At 44.2% G+C, this 16,384-nt stretch overlaps 1 protein-coding gene across 6 annotated transcripts in view; it reads left to right on the top strand.

The window, feature by feature from the left end:
• FANK1 (fibronectin type III and ankyrin repeat domains 1) overlaps positions 1 to 15,226 on the top strand; it is a 116,379-nt gene extending 101,153 nt beyond the window's left edge. Inside the window, exons 4-11 of one of the 6 annotated variants that reach the window (XM_022568473.3) lie at positions 4,109 to 4,190; positions 5,449 to 5,523; positions 6,356 to 6,421; positions 9,401 to 9,566; positions 12,533 to 12,676; positions 13,413 to 13,490; positions 13,581 to 13,625; positions 13,733 to 15,226. In XM_022568473.3, the coding sequence (XP_022424181.2) occupies positions 4,109 to 4,190; positions 5,449 to 5,523; positions 6,356 to 6,421; positions 9,401 to 9,566; positions 12,533 to 12,676; positions 13,413 to 13,490; positions 13,581 to 13,625; positions 13,733 to 13,798 (722 nt within the window). In that variant the 3' untranslated portion in view covers positions 13,799 to 15,226. The other 5 variants (XM_022568472.3, XM_089898342.1, XR_016388207.1 and 2 more) reach the window with 5 other exon arrangements.
• The last annotated feature ends 1,158 nt before the right edge of the window (positions 15,227 to 16,384 follow it).

The following is a 16,384-nucleotide window of genomic DNA, read 5'->3' on the forward strand; positions in this document are numbered from 1 at the left end:
TGATGCCCTGGGAGCCGAGTGTCAGGTCACAGCACACGTGCCTGCAGCCAGGATGCGCTCTCAACCTCAGGACGCTCTCCTGGGTGGGAAGGACCAGGTAACCCTTGCTTCTGGCTGCTGCTCCTTAGGCTGCTGCTCTTATTGTATCCACAGCAGACTCTCTTAAGGAGGCAGATCTGGCTAAACAAAGAATTAAAAATGTGCACATTCTATAAAACAAATGAAAATGCTTCTGTGGGTTGATCATTTGCATTCGGTTAGAAAGTGCTTTAATGAATCACAAAAGCATGTACTTTGAATAAAGGATGCTCAGCCTTTTTTTCCCCCCCAGGTAAAGGACATGAGACTCTTGTTTAAATGAGGCAGCATGCAATTTTAATCAGTTGGGCCTTAAAAGGAAAGGAAAACAGCTGCTGCTTGTTAATTGGCAAACAGCTTTTGCCAATGAGCTCATCATTTATTCACTGTTTTTAATAGAGACTTAAATTCCACCAAGGAAGGCGTTATCACCATATTTTAATATCTGTCGGGACATGTGCAGCTAAATGACCCTCTTGCAGAGCGTGAGCAGTGGTTTCCCAAAGACCTCTCTGCCGCCCCCCCCCCCAACTCCTCGCCAGGCGTTCCCTCCTGTGGTCCTGCTCGATGACGGGCATCCTCACCACGGGCAGCAAAGGTTCAATATTTGTAATAATTGTGACACCCTGGTAAACATTAGAAAAACAAACCCACAAAGGCAAAGCCTGCCTTTTCCATATTCCATTGCACTTATTGATAGCAGTCCCTTGGGCCAGGCCCACAATGTCTTGAAGGATTCGGGGGCAGAGGACTGGAACATTCTGCTCACCCTGGAATGTCCCCTCTGTTCTTCATGACTCCCGCCTAAAGTGGGAGTAGAAAGAACTCTGCCTTGCAAACAAGAGCCTCTGCGCTTTTCTGTTCTCTGTCAAATTCCTGTAACCTGTGAGGCTCTGTCGTGCCTCGGTTGATTCCTCTCCGGGCTGGCGCCATCCTCAGTACCTCGTTGCCTTCCTGGCAGGGGTCTGAGAGGGTTAATGAGGTAATGCTGAGAAAGAGCTTTCATGCCCCAATGGTAGTTATTGCTTCCCTTTGCTGGAACTCAGCAAGCAGGGAAGGATGAACAATTATGTTGTTTTCCTTCTCTTCCGTGAGATGTCCCTTTGATCCCAGAATAAGTTGGGAGAGTGCTGATGACCCCTCGCAGAAGCTGGAATAGGCAATACATTTATTGAAATGATACCGTAATATCAAGATACCCTGGTCTCTGCTATGCACGGTCCTCAAGCTTCTAAGCACGAAATGAACTTATTCTGTTTTCTGATATTTGCACGCCACAGAGCTCCCTGGGTAGGATGGGAAGTGCCCGTACCGGGAGAGCCATGCTGGGCAGGTAAGAGGGATGATGTGGACTGAGGTGGTCAGGGCGTAATGTGCTGGGTGCTGCGTGTGCTTTTAGAGCTTTCCCTCAAATCCCAAGAAGTTAGCACTTTTCCGAAGCTTTCTAAGCTTTAGGCCTCCCCTTGCACTTCACACTTTGCAGGGGCTGGGGGTTCACGTGTGTGTATTTAAGATGTCTGCTTGTATACAAAATTTAGTAAGAGCGGAAGCATAGAACGGATTGGTCAGCTACCTCGACATCTATTAAGCCCCAAACGAAGGAGTGTGGCCTTTCGGAAGACCTCCCTTTGAGCTCTGATGTTGCCCCCTCCTATCTGGGTGACCTTGGACAACTCACTCCGCCTTTCTGGCCCCGTTTTGTGGTCTGAAGGAGATTAAAAGCATCATGTGAAGTTCTAGAGACAGCTTAGTTAATTGGATCTAGTTAGGATACCATACTTTAAAATTCAGTAGAAATAGGATGAGCTTCCTATGTCCTTCTAGATGATTCTGTGCAAATCACTTATTTTGGTGTTTTTAGTGGCAGTTGACGTTTGAGAGTCACAGAAGTAGGGGCTGTTTGGTGGGATAATGAAGACTTTCCCACCACACCGTCCTTCTCCTCCTCTCTGGGAAGCGAGAGGGAAGAGGAACTTTCCATGGGTTTCATTTGCCCACTAAAGTATGGGTCATGTTAAGTCAGTATGACTCTAGTGCAGGGATTCTCAGAATCTTCATGGTTGGTGACTGGGGCTGCCCCGTGTCTGTAGGATGTTTAGAGGTATCCCTGGCCTCCAGCCACTAGATGCCAGTAGTACCAATCCTTAAGTTGTGACAACCAAAAATGTTACTAGACTTTACCAAATGTCCTCCAGGGGGGCAAAAGTCTGCCCCCTCCCACAGCCCCTCGCGAAAGCCATGACCTCCCTCAGAAGGCCAGGGACTGCCGTGGGCCTTGTCCTCTGGTGGGTTATCATGATACATTTATTTGAGGCTTTTGGTTTAAAACTATGTGTGGAATGATGAAAAGGAAGTATAATGTAGCTAAGACATCTTGAGGAGATTGGCAAGCTGAAGCAGACAAAATTGTTATTTCAAAACAGTTTTAACTTGGCTTGAATTTATTTTTACCAGAACAGAAGAAAAGGGTATCAGCTAAAGGTCACTCTGACAGGGATCTCTTCATTCTTCTGCCCCACTGTTTCCCGGTTTGTACTTTGTCCAGCGAAAAATCCTCCATGGAAACCGGGAGAAACTCGGCTCCTGTGCCTGGGAACTGGCGTCCCAGAGTTTTTCCACCGTGAGGAGCAGGGACTGGGAATTTTACTTCACCGCTGGCTGAGACGGCCAGGGGCCTCTGCAGGCCAGACTGTAAGAGGGAGGTTAAGGGGCGGGGTGAGCCCCAGGGGCTAGTCTGGGGTTGCGGTGGGAGGATAGAGGGGATGTTTTCTTTCAGGGTTGAGAATAGTAACAGCTGAAAGTGGGCCCTGCAGTGTGAAGGGCAAGAGAGGGACATGTGTGTCTCATTCTCTCTGGGGCTCCCAGTGTCAAGACTAGGCATGTAAGGTATACATGAACCTTTGTTGGGGAGCACGGGTTTGATCCCCGGTCAGGGAATTAAGATCCCACATGGTGTGGTCAAAAAACCCCACCACCACCAAAAAATGAAACAAATTTGTTGAATAAGTGAATGAGCCTTTTTGAGATGGACGAAGCCGGGGATTATCAGCTCAATGCCTGTGAAGGCCGGTAGGGTGCTAAGTGTGGGAGGGGGCTGGGCACCAGGCAGGAGAGAAAGGTGGGCTGCCCTGGACCAGGGCAGCTGCTGTTCTGTTACTATCACCTTGACAACAGATACTTACGACGTACAGGTGCTAGTCTAGCACTTCACTTGTATTGTTTCATTTAAACTTAATTCTAATCATCCAAAAAGTCAGAACGTCATGGAAGGTGAACCAAGTGAAGCCATGAAGTAAACATCCTGATGGATGGGCTTCTTTCACTTGGTCCTGAGCTCACACACTGCTCATTTTTGGACTCCTGCCCCATTCTCTTCCACGAGGAGTTAGTGCACAAAGGGCTGCCCCTCTTCCCATTGTTCCTTTACTGTTTCTCAGAATCCCTCGCCTGCTTTTCTCCACTTGGCAGGCTTGCTCCCACAATCAGGCTTTCTCACAATGTTCTACCTCTCTGGGTATGAGCCCTTCTGCCTCCACAAGCTCACAGGAGGCAAGGCCAACGTGAGTGTTATGTTCCTGGGAAGGACTGAAATTGTGGATTTCCAATGTTAAAGCAATCAGTCTTTTATCGCTTGTCGTTCACATAGTTTAGTGACTCCTTGGCAAACAAAACCCGCACATCGTGACAGTGGTGGAGCTTTCCCTTGCTCGTAAGGGACATTTATTATGTCTTCTGAAATCTGAAAGGATTATTTTCAAATATCAAAATAACATACACACAGCGGTACTTTTATAACTTGAAAATGTCCCAAGCCTTTAGGACAATCTAAATGTTCTTCTCTTAATATGTGAAAACGAGGTCTATTTTCAGTAGGAGGGGAGTATGTCATGTAAGAGATACTCAGCGGAATTGCCAAGTGCCTTCTTGAAGGTGAACGTGAACTTCCACTCAAGGCCACAGGAGGAATAGAGCTGGAATGAACCTTCTTTCATTATATTTTGGATGACTGCTTTCCATCTACTTTCTTCAGGAGAACCCATAAGTAGTGAACACTTGCATAGAGCTGTCAACGTGAACGATGAAGATTTGCTGCTTCGAATACTACAAGGAGGGTGAGAGAGCTCTGCCTTTTAAAAACTTAAATTTTTTTTTAAATTCCCAGTAAGTGTTTAGAAGTGCATTCATGCAGCTTAACTTTATTTTCCTAAAATTGCCCACGGCTTTGAAACTGGCTCCAAAATTGATCTCAGGTGACTGGTGTGAGTGCAGCATGGCTCGTAAAGATGACCGTAGACAGCCCCATGTAAATGATATATTTTGTCATTATTTAATGAACATTGAAAACAGATATGACGAGTCTGGGTGTCATATATTCTTCCCAGAAATAACTTATGACTCTTGCTTATATGCCGTAGCATTTAGGCAAATTTTGCCCCTAAATGCCTGTGTCTAATTCCTGATGAAATTAAGGAATCACTAAATCAGCTGTTTCTAACTCAAAAGGCTGATAAAACCCTAGAGGGAAAATGTTGAATACGGTTGCCGCCAATGAGATACTTGAAGCTGTCTCCCAAATGAAAACAGGACAACGTTATCTAGATCGTTTTAGAATTGATAGTGTTGAGTGCCTTAGAAGACAAGTCATGTGTGAATTGAGGCTCTGTAAGTTGGAGAAGGTTCCCGAAAAACGCCACAGCTTCTAAGCTGCTGTTGAAGAGCTGGGCTTTCTTTCTTTCTTTTTTTTTTTTTTTTGCGGTACACGGGCCTCTCACTGTTGTGGCCTCTCCCGTTGTGGAGCACAGGCTCCGGACGCGCAGGCTCAGCGGCCATGGCTCACGGGCCCAGCTGCTCCGCGGCATGTGGGATCTTCCCAGACCCGGGCACGAACCCGCGTGCCCTGCATCGGCAGGCGGACTCTCAACCACTGCACCACCAGGGAAGCCCGAAGAGCTGGGCTTTCTTCTTTGAGCAGCAATGCTTTATGCCCAGTGGGTGCAGTGGGGACCAGGCTGGTGTTGGGTGGAGCTGAGAGCCTGCAGTGAAGCCACTGTGTCCCCCGCTAGTTTAGAGGGGCCGTGCTCTTCATAGAGGATTTCAGCAGATTACGTAATGGTTATGAATTGAAGGAAGTGCCTATTTTAAGTGAAATTACAGCAATTTCCTCTTCTTTCCTTGTGAATTTGAATCCTTTAAAACATTAGGCAGGGCAGTCTAAGACAACAAAAACTTAATGGTGCAGAAGGAACTGGAATTTTCAGGAAAATGAACCATTTTAACCACCTGTGCCCTGAAAGAGAAGTCAGCTGTGAATCCACAGGGAGCCGTGTGGGCACATTCATCTCTTTTTTTTCCCTCTGTGTTTCCCCCAAGCAACGTGAAGGTTGATGTTCCCAATAAGTTTGGCTTTACCGCTCTGATGGTCGCTGCCCAGAGAGGATACACCAGGTATGGTGCTTCCCTCTGCATCCCTTAGGGAGGGGTTGAGCCCCTCGCTCCTCCCAAAGGCTCCTCTCAGGACGGGGATGGGAGGGGAAGGGCCGTCGGTGGGGGAGGGGGGAACCCAGCTTCAGTTCTCTTTCCAAAATTGAGCCATGTAGGGGCTGAACAGAAGCTCAGCTGCTTTTATCATAAAGTCACACAACATGCAGGAGAGGGTATAAAAATGTATAATCATGTGATAAGGAAGAGAGGTAGCCATTTAAATCACATTTTGCAAGGTATTTTATATGTCCTGGGAAAACTGGTTATTAGAATGTGAATTTCTTTAAAAAAAAAAAAGGGGGGAGGGATATTCATTCAACAAAACAAATTTCCCTGATAGGTTGTTCAGATATAATTTCCACTGACACAATCTATTTTCTCTACTCCTCACGGAGATACACATAAATATTAAGAGCTTATTTTTTCCAACATATTTATATTTAACTAAAATGCCATTTTTCAAGAAGTAGAAATGGATTTTCATTAGATTCTACCATTTGAAAATGTATTTGTGAGTTAGTTTCATAGTCTAACTTGTTTCATGTGGTATAGTTTTTTGTTTTCAATGATTAATTCACGTAAAGGGTAAAAAACTGTTTGTTTGTTTTTTGGTGTGGAGAGGCAGTTTCTTGGTTTAGTAATGCCCTGTCTTTAAAGCCAGCTGCCTCTGAAGATGGAGAAGAGAGAGTTGCCAGGACAGGTCTTAAATATAGAGTCGTTCATTTTTACTGGGTTATTGGGGGTTCCTATTCATCAAAGCTGCTTACCCAGCGACTCTGAAATTTGTCTTGTTTAGGCTTGTGAAAATCCTCGTTTCTAACGGCACAGATGTGAATCTGCAGAACGGAAGTGGCAAAGACAGGTAGGTATGGAACATGCCCTAAACTGTTCCCATACTTGTGTTACTAGGCTTGGGTTTTTGATTTACCCAAATATTTTCTTGGTTTTTTTTTTTTTTGACAGTACTGAGAGGTGATAGGTCTCAAAGGAATGTTGGCAGCTCAAAAACTGGCTTATTCACTTGTCCACTTATTCTTCCACTCAACAGGGTATTTGGGGGGATATCCATTATAATGCGTCTGCCTTCCCTAGCTTGAGCCCAGCAGACACTAAGCGCTCAGTAAGTAATAGTTACTGAAGCAGTTTTCTCCAGCCGTGTGCTGGGCATTTGGTTGTAAGTGCCTGTAGCACTTTGTACCTCCCTAAGGGCTCTCATTGCACGTCGCCTGACTCTGTTAACTAGAAGTCTTCGGTGTTTCCAAGGAAGCAAAAGGCATTCACAATGATACAACCCAGTTACTTCCCTGAGGTGAAAGGGCTGAGTGCTTTGCAGGAGAAGTTTGTGGAAAGAACACGATACTTGGAAACTTGTTCTTACAACGATGAGAGAATGTTGTAGAAAGACCTAAAAATAATCACTAATCTAGTAATTAAGTTTAATTAATTAATTCAAATCAACCAATATTTATTGAATGACTACCACATGCCAGGCTCTGTGCTTGGCACTTGGGTAGAACAGTGAATAAAATGCAAAGCCTTTGCTCAAGGAGCTTATAGTCACGTGATGTATGCCGATCAAAGGTTTATGCACTGCAAACTAGTATGTAAGGAGTAGCTACAAAACACTGATCAAATATGGTAGGCCACAAAGAGGACATCAATTTCTAAAATCAGAAAGCCTACCTACCACACTCTCTGGACATAGTGCAGCAGTAGATTTTAGTAACATTGAAAAAATCACTTAAGTTTAAACAGTAATTTTTCAAATAACTCTTAGGTATTTTTGGAACTAAGCCATCAATTCAAGAAGTTTGAAAAAATAATAGTGCCATTTTAAAAAGAAAAAAGAAAAACTTGAGAGGTATGAAAGAGAAGAATTTTTAAAAAGTAGAAATTGATTATAAAATAAAGATTGTTGAGAAATGTAAGAGCTACCTCTTAAACCAAAGCTACACAATAAAATGGACCAATTTTGTACATCTCAGAGGAAAGAAAAAATTAGAAATCTGAAAGGATTCATAACACTATAGAGCAAATTTAAGCCTGAAAAGAAAGTGGTACACTTGCATCTAAAATAGATTTGATTAAATCATTGAAATGGGTACTTTTTTAGAGAAAATTTAAACCATCAAAATCAACTCAAGAAGTAGAACATCCAAAATAGCCAATATCCATACAAGAAATTAGAAAATTTATTGAAAGATCACCTCCAAAATAGGCTCTGTGGTTGGTCTGTTCTACCAATGAGCTTGTTCAGATTTTCTAGGTACTGATAATAACCTTGAACTTTTCCACAGCAGAGAGGAAGCTGGAAAGCTACAGAGGATAACCTTATTGATAAAATCTGATAGAAAGAAAGCTATTTGTACATCTTTATGTGAAGACATTTATGTATCTCTTCCATCCTAGCTAAGGGATCATACAGGAGGGTAAGGATATCTAGATCAGGAAATTTCTTAATGCTTCCCATCAGTAGACTGAAGGTGAAAAAAAGCCTGTGTGTGTGTAACTGGTCCTCTGTCTCTTTTATTTATTTAAAAAATTTTTTCTTATAGCAATGACTTTTGAGGAGACGGGATCAATTATCTTAGAGGATGCCCTGTATTCTTGATCTGCTCAGTTGTCTCCTAGGTGTGAAGGAGGCATTTAACTTGTTCATTATTTCCAATAAAGTGAAAATTAGGTTTAAAGGCTTGATTGGATTCAGGTTAACACTTTTAGCAAGAGCACTTCAGAGCTGGTGTTGTGGCTTCAGTTTGCCTCTGTCAGGCCTGTGATGCAGGTTGCCCCCCAGTTGGTGATTCTACTTCTCATCCTTTGGTGAGCGTGTAACAGCTAAGTCTTTCCTTTGTAAAGATATAGCTTCCCATTGCAATTAGAAAATAATCTATGGGTTAGAAATTCAGTACAGTGTGAATATCCTGTTCTCCATTAAACTTTCATCCAAAAATTTTAGCATCTACTGTGATCCTTGCCTGAATCAATTATTTAATTGGGACTTGCCACAAAGTGATTTTCTAATTCCCTGATTCCTCCCATATTTATTAGCTGTGTAGTCTTCTGTTAACAAGAGCTTTCCCTCATCAACTGGGGATGGACTACATTGTATTCTATAAAGACAACATAAATATTTATTTAAGTACCAATATTTAGAGTAAGGAATTGGTTTAACAGTTATTTCTAATAGTGTCCAATGAGATTTTTTTCTTTTTCTTTTCTAAATATCATCATGGACTGGTAGATGTTTTTAAATCCAACATTTTACTCTATTACAGTGATTATTCATTTTTTGGAGGTATAATTCACATACCATAAAATTCATTCTGCTACAATGTACAATTCAGCGTTTAAAAATATATGAACAAAGTTGTGTAACCACCATCACTGTATAAATCCGGAAGATCTTCATCAACACAGAAAGAAGCCCTATATTCACTAGCAGTCACTTACCATCTCCTCCTTCCAGCTTCAGCAACCGCTAACCTGCTAGTTCTGTCTGTATGGATTTGTCTATTCTGGACATTTCATATAAATGAAATCATACTATGGGGCCTTTTGCATCTGGCTTTTATCTAGCGTAATGTTTTAAGGTTCATCTACATTGTAGCATATATCAGTACTTCGCTTCCTTTTTACGGCCAAATTATATTCCATTGTATGGATATACCTCAGTGTGTCTATTCGTCAGTCTACAGACACATACATTGTATGTGAATAATTTTCATGGCTTTTCCACCCAAATTAGGATTTCTCTCTTAGGTTTAAGCCAGGGAGGGTAAATGTAGACCTGAGTGTGGAGACCCCACTTATAGCCAAATGCTTCTCCTGCTGTGTGTTGCAGTCTAATGCTTGCGTGCTACGCAGGACACCTGGATGTTGTGAAATACCTCCGAAGACACGGTGCTTCCTGGGACACTAGAGACCTAGGAGGCTGTACAGCTCTGCACTGGGCTGCAGATGGAGGCCACTGCAATGTGATTGAGTGGATGATAAAGGACGGCTGTGAGGTACGGATTGTCCTTGTTAACTACACACGTAGAGTTAAGAACCTAAATGCTGTTCCATAGGGTTTAGGACAAGCAGGGCCTTAGGTGGATGTCTTTTGATTAGTTGAACCTAGAAATGCTGGAGAAAGTTCTCTGACTTATGAGCAAGAAAGTTCCTGAAGCCTTGGGAGAAAAGATGGTCACAGAATTGTTATGATAGTGAGGCTTCAGATTGTCATGGAGGTTCATCGCGTGTGGGGGGAAAAGAAACAGTGCTGGATCCAGAGCCGGGCCTGATGCTTCTTGTACTTTGTTGATTCCTTTGTTCATTCCCTATGCCAACAAAGCTTGATGGTGCCTCTACAACACACCAGATACTGTCAAAGGTGCTGGATGCACCAAGATGTTCAGAACTCTTATAGCCATACTGCTGCTTATTGCTTTTAGAATTAGATTATTTTTATTCTTGGGTTTGCTTTAAAGATTAGTCATTAAAAAAAACTTCCGAAGAGCAAACACTGTATCAAGAATAGAGCATTCCAGGGGCTTCCCTGGTGGCGCAGTGGTTGAGAGTCCGCCTGCCGATACAGGGGACACGGGTTCGTGCCCCGGTCCGGGAAGATCCCACATGCCCCGTAGCGGCTGGGCCCGTGAGCCATGGCCGCTGAGCCTGCGCGTCCGGAGCCTGTGCTCTGCGGTGGGAGAGGCCACAACAGTGAGAGGCCCGCGTACCGCAAAAAAAAGAATAGAGCATATTCCAGGTCTCGTGTCTTTGCTTTGAAGCAGGCATGTTGGTTTGCTTCTGGTTTCACGTTATCAGAAAGCACAAATTCTACTTGGCAAATGGAAGTAGAGTTGTTTGGACTCTTCTAAAGATATTTGAAGATGGGCAAATAGAATTAGCTCCATTAGGGTAATTGCTGCTAACTTTGAAAACTTTAGAAGATTTCGAAGAAGTTAAATAAAAATTTCAGGGCATGGAAATAAGGAATGATGAACAAAATTCTCTCCTAATTGTGATTGCCAGATGGTGTAGACTACTGAGAAGTTAAACTGGTGACCTGGAAAATAAACTCGAATGGAGAAGAGTTATGTCTCCCGGAAGATGTCTGTAGATTTGTCCTAGTTTGTCTCTGAAGTGGAATTGAGCAAAAGCAAGGCTTAAGTTGTGGGATCTCACTGGTTCCTGCTGCTGCTTTGAGAGGGCTGAGAAGAGGGCCCCTTGGAGGAAGAACCTCAATCAAGATAAATCCCTTTTATTACATTTCTTGTTTTGTTTTAGACACACGCACAAAAGGTCAGAGGTATCAGCCTTCGTGCCTTGGTGGTTAGGGCCCACACCTGCCTTGGGTGGTGGTGACAGCCACATTCCTCTTGTTTGGTTTATGATGAATTCTGCTCATGCTTTGGACCCAGTAAAAGTCTGTAGCTGAAAATGAAGTTTGACCTGTGCTGAAAGAAGGGCAGGTCTCTGCCATCAACATGTAATACTGGAATTTTGGAAGTGTAGCCTCTCTGGGCTTTAGTTATGGACACACTCATTTGGGGTGAATTCCATCTTTTTCTGTAGCACTGGAACTCCATAAATGTGTCCACAAAAGGTTTCTGTGTGGCTGGTAGATGATATCAACACGAGTCCCTCTCTGTTCTTGGCAGGTGGTTGATCCGATGCTTCGGAAGACAGTGGGTTGGATCTGGGAGCAAAGTAGGGCATTGTCACCCTCTTCTCGAATCGAATGATCTATACTGAGAGCGAGTTATTTGCATGGGGAACCATTTCTACATTTAATGAGCCATGTGACCTCAGGGAAGGTATTCGACTTCTGTGAGATTTGGTTTAAACATTTGTAAATCAGGAATAAAAATAGCTACCCCTGTTTAACCCTCAGGACCAAAGAGAAAATGTGTGTGGAAGCGCATTGGAAATGCATAAAGTACCTTGTAGTACGAGGTGGTTATTTTATTATTATTTAAATATAATGGAGCTTGCTGCACAAAGGTTATTTGTTATTTGCAAGAGGAAGAGCTGCACATCTTAACGGTGTTGCAGTGGCTAATCTCATACACACAAATCACCTGCAAGGTCCTAAGGCCCTACTGGCAGTTCCTTGTTTGTTATTCCGGTCTGATGCTTCATACTAAAGCTGCAGAGAGCTCTGAGTAATTCTTCTGTAAGTAATTCTTCTAAATTAGACCTGTGTGTGCGTCCATGCGTCCGTCTGTGCACACGTGTATATGTCTACTTCGGTACCACTCTTCACGGATGGATGAGGTCCTTGTTGGGATTGGAGGAGGCAGTATCTACATTTCATTATTCTAGAATATGTCTTAAAAAGCCTGAAACTGAAGGATCTTAATGTCGGGCAGATTATTAGAAATGGCCCATCTTACTACCAGGCAAACTACATTTTGGACGAGGCATTAGTTGGCTGACTTTTCAGACTGGGTTTCATGTAAGAGATCTGGTTGCTTTGTATTTACTCCGGCTGTAGTTCTCCTGCTTAAAATTAATACCTATTGGTAAGTATCAGGGTGGGCGTTTATATTACTGTCTTGTTCCAGAAGGGATTTAAAGCCGCTTACAAAGACGCTTAAAAGTAAGCAGCAGACACCCTTTAAAAACCAGACGAGGAAAGTTAGGCACGAGAAAATAAGGCAGGGCTCACATGGGGCCAAGGAGGAGGTGATTACATTTCATTTTTCTGTTCCATTTTTTTCCATTTGAACAAAATGTAAATGAAGATGCCAGTGGGTGGGGAGGGGCCTCCTGGGGCCTCTCAGCACCCTCTAAAGTGGTCCAAACACAGCTGCTCACTGTGTAAATGTGAATTGAAATCACGGTCCAGTCAACTCTCACCAGGTCTAGAAAGACTGCTATCTAAATTGTGGGGGAATTTGGGCAAGTAGACATTTCTTTATAAGTTTCTGATGAGTGATTTTCAGGAAAAGAAAGTGGGCTAAGAGCCACTCTCCCTGTGGCTCTCCAGGTGGACACCACGGACGTTGGCTCGGGGTGGACCCCGCTCATGAGAGTCTCTGCGGTCTCGGGGAACCAGGAGGTCGCCTCTCTGCTGATTGATGCGGGCGCGGATGTGAACATGAAAGACAAAGACGGGAAGACCCCTCTCATGGTACGCCTTGCTACACACAGCAGCCTGGCTTGACAGGTGGAATTAAGGTCAGAGCTGGCCCTAAAACAGATATTCTTGAGAGTGCAGCCACGTACGAGCACTGGGGGGCTTCCCTGGTGGCGCAGTGGTTTAGAGTCCACCTGCCAATGCAGGGGACACGGGTTCGTGGCCCGGTTCTGGGAAGATCCCACATGCCGCGGAGCCGCTAGGCCCGTGAGCCATGGCCGCTGAGCCTGCGCGTCTGGAACCTGTGCTCCTCTACGGGAGAGGCCACAACAGTGAGAGGCCCGCGTACCGCAAAAAAAAAAAAAAAAAGCGCTGGGTTTTGGTTGCGTGTGTATTCCCTATCGGCCTGTGAATTAAGATATGGTGATGTCACCATAGCATTTTTTGGGGGGTGGGGGGGGTCACTCTAGTATTTTTGTTGTCTTTTGACAACATTCTTGAAGGATTACAAACCCCAGTCCCTGGGGCCATTTTAGGATCAAAACAAAGAAGTGCTGTTCTCTGTCCTGGTTTGGCCTAGGACTTGTCAGGTCATCCCACATGGAGAAAAGCAGATTTCCTTTCCTCTTCCCTTGCAGCTGCCATGGCGGTGCAGCGAGGTCCACGCATCCGTCCTGCAAAGCCACAGCGTCCCCAGACAGCTCTGACTCTTGAGTGTGCTGCTGGTGGGTGTCCTGGACCTGTCCCACCAGGCACCCGCTTCCGCTCACCCCCACTGTTTGTTTCCTAGGTGGCCGTGCTGAATAACCATGAAGAATTAGTCCAGTTACTTCTTGACAAAGGGGCAGACGCAAGTGTGAAAAATGAGGTATGTAACTCCATCTCCATCTAAGGATTTTTTCCTGGTGAGGAGGAGAGAACATAGATACAAAAGAATTTTTCTTGTTTTCTCTTCCAGTTTGGCAAAGGTGTCCTAGAAATGGCCAGAGTTTTTGACAGAAAGGTTGGGATGTTCTTTCTGCCCTTTGAGGCTCATTTTGCAGCACTTAAAAAAAAACACACAAAAAAACCCTAACCTTGGATTACATGCACCTGTTTTTGTTTATCTAGAATGTAGTCTCCTTATTAGAAGAAATGAAAAAAAAGCAAATGCCGAAGAAGTCATCTATTCGCTGACCGGGGCACCTCTTACCTCCCTCCGAAAGCCAAGTGAAACGAAGCAGAACGGGACTTGAACGAGAGAGATGAAATTCTGCACCTTTGAGGGCTATACGTTTGATTAATTATTTGGTGAAGATTCACAGTACTTTTGTAACATACAACTGTTCTCACTGTGAAATACATCCTTTTACCTCAGTGCGCGTGGGGGTGATGTCATCATCGGGCGTCTGTAGAACGGGGATCTTTTCTTGTGCTCGGGCCTTTTGGAGTTAGACGTGAAGCAAAATATTTATGTCCCGGAGCTGCACAAACATACACGGGCCTCCCACTTCCCGCTCCTGCCCTCCAAGCTGTCCTCCGAGCCACTCCAGGACCCGGTGGAAATTCCTTCTCCCATGTGTTTTTAATTATGTCCTTCCTTCCCAACCTAAGGCCTTCCAGGCCGTGTGGTCAGGCTGGTGCGCCCTCCTGAGAGACGCTCCTCCTGAAAGCCCAGGAGGCCACGTGAAGAGTTTTCCACTCAGCCGTTGGCCTCACATCAAAGCACAAGATGCATATTTCAAGACTCCGATTCTGCTCCATTAGAGCAGTCCTTTTAGAACAGACCTGTCTGAGGATGTGTTTGTGTACACTCAGGCCCTGACAATGAAAGAGCCGGCCTGCTGGCCTGTTGACAACTTTGCCAAAGAGGAGTATATTATTACATCGAGTCCTCAGAGCAGAAAGGGTTTTGATGCTGATCACTCAGTTCTAAGACAAGTAGGACTGAACAGGTCTGCTGGTTGGGAGCTCAGACACAAACGTGTTCGAGCTTTAGTTTGGCAGACACACTTAAAAATCAGCACAGAGGGGAGCGAGCCGACCACATGCATTTCGCGTCTCCAGAGACAAGCTGGTTAGCTTGACCCCAGGAGAAGACCAGCTACAGAGGTCTGCCTGGGACTGGAATTTTCTCTGTAGGGAAAGAGCAATTAAAAGGTTATTAACGTGCCAGAGCTCTGGGGGAAGGGCATAGAGAAGAAACACACGATCAGTTTTTTGATGTTGGCAATTCTCAGCTTTATTCCATACAGCTTATAGACTGTCCACCTTAGGAACTGGATCTGTGGATCATATGCAGTTCTCTCCTTAGATATTTCACTAGCGTTTTACCTTTCGTACAAATGCTTATTCCTTTAGATTTGTTGGAATAGATTTAAAAAATCTCTCTAGGGCTTCCCTGGTGGTGCAGTGGTTGAGAGTCTGCCTGCCGATGCAGGGGACATGGGTTCGTGCCCCGGTCCGGGAAGATCCCACGTGCTGCGGAGTGGCTGGGCCCGTGAGCCGTGGCCACTGAGCCTGCGCGTCTGGAGCCTGTGCTCCACAACGGGAGAGGTCACAACAGTGAGACGCCTGCGTACCGCAAAAAAAAAAAAAAAAAAAAAAAAAAAAAAACTCTAAAAATCAGAGCATCGTCACGACGTTCCAAGGCTCCTTTTCCCCCCACCGTGTAATGGGGCTGACTTTGGTCAATGAAACGTGAGTGGAAGTGGCTCCTGTCCCTCCAAGAGGAAGCTTTAAGAATCCCCAGGTCCCTCTTGCCTCTGCCACAAGACAGCCGTGATTTGGATGGTGGCTGCTCCATCAGCCCAGGGTCCTGAGACAAGAGCGAGAGCTCACCCAGAATGGACATGACATGTGAGTGAGAAATAGCCCTTTCATGTCCTAAGTCACTGAAATTTAAGAGTGGCTTGTCATCGCAGTGTAACTTAGCCAAACGTGACCGCTTCTAAGGTCCTAGCTTGTATCTGTGAATTTAATTTTCCACTGAAGCACCTCTCAAGTCCTTTGGTTTCCAGTCTTATTTTATTCAGACTTTAAATTTTTATCTATCTACCTACCTTTCTACCTATCTATCTATATTCGGACTTTTTAAAATTCAGGAATGGATATTGAATTTTATCAAATGTCTTTTGTAGCATCTCTGGTTATCATGATATGGCCTATTTCCCTACAAGCTATTAACCTGCTGACTTGGACTACTCGATGTTTAAATATTGAACCATCCTTATAGTCCTGGATGACCTCATCGGGTTACAGTGGGCTGCTGAGTTCTATACGCTCAGGCGCTATGTGTGTTTGCTTTTTAATATTTTTCCTTAATAAGATTAGATGGTGGTTTATCTTGTGTTTTTAATTTTCCCAAGGAAGCAACCCATGCTTTTATTAGCTTCATTTTTCCCAAGTAATTTATACTTTTTATGTCTGAATCGGAATTCCCTCTGGATTGGAATCTCTCGGGAAAGGGCATGAGCAATGGATTGTCACAAGCATCCCAGGTGAGCGCTTCTAATTCAAGGAGTCTGAGAAACATGGCTGTAGTGTGTTATCACAAGTGGTTTCATTTGCTATTTGCTAGATAACGTGCTATTCAGCTTTGACTCGAGTCATTGCATTTCTAGGGCACAGATTGTTTTTCTACTTTTAGTGCATTTTATATATTTTTATATATATATATATATATATATATATAATCAACTGAGCTACGTTATTAACTATGAGGTCTTCTATGTACTTATTTTTTGCCTGCTTGGTTTGTCATGGGTAGAGGGTGGTAAGAAT

Source organism: Delphinapterus leucas, chromosome 16 (assembly GCF_059928025.1).
Source record: "Delphinapterus leucas isolate spDelLeu-1000000601 "Yukka" chromosome 16, BTC_Dleu_Yukka2, whole genome shotgun sequence".
NCBI lineage: Eukaryota > Metazoa > Chordata > Mammalia > Artiodactyla > Monodontidae > Delphinapterus > Delphinapterus leucas.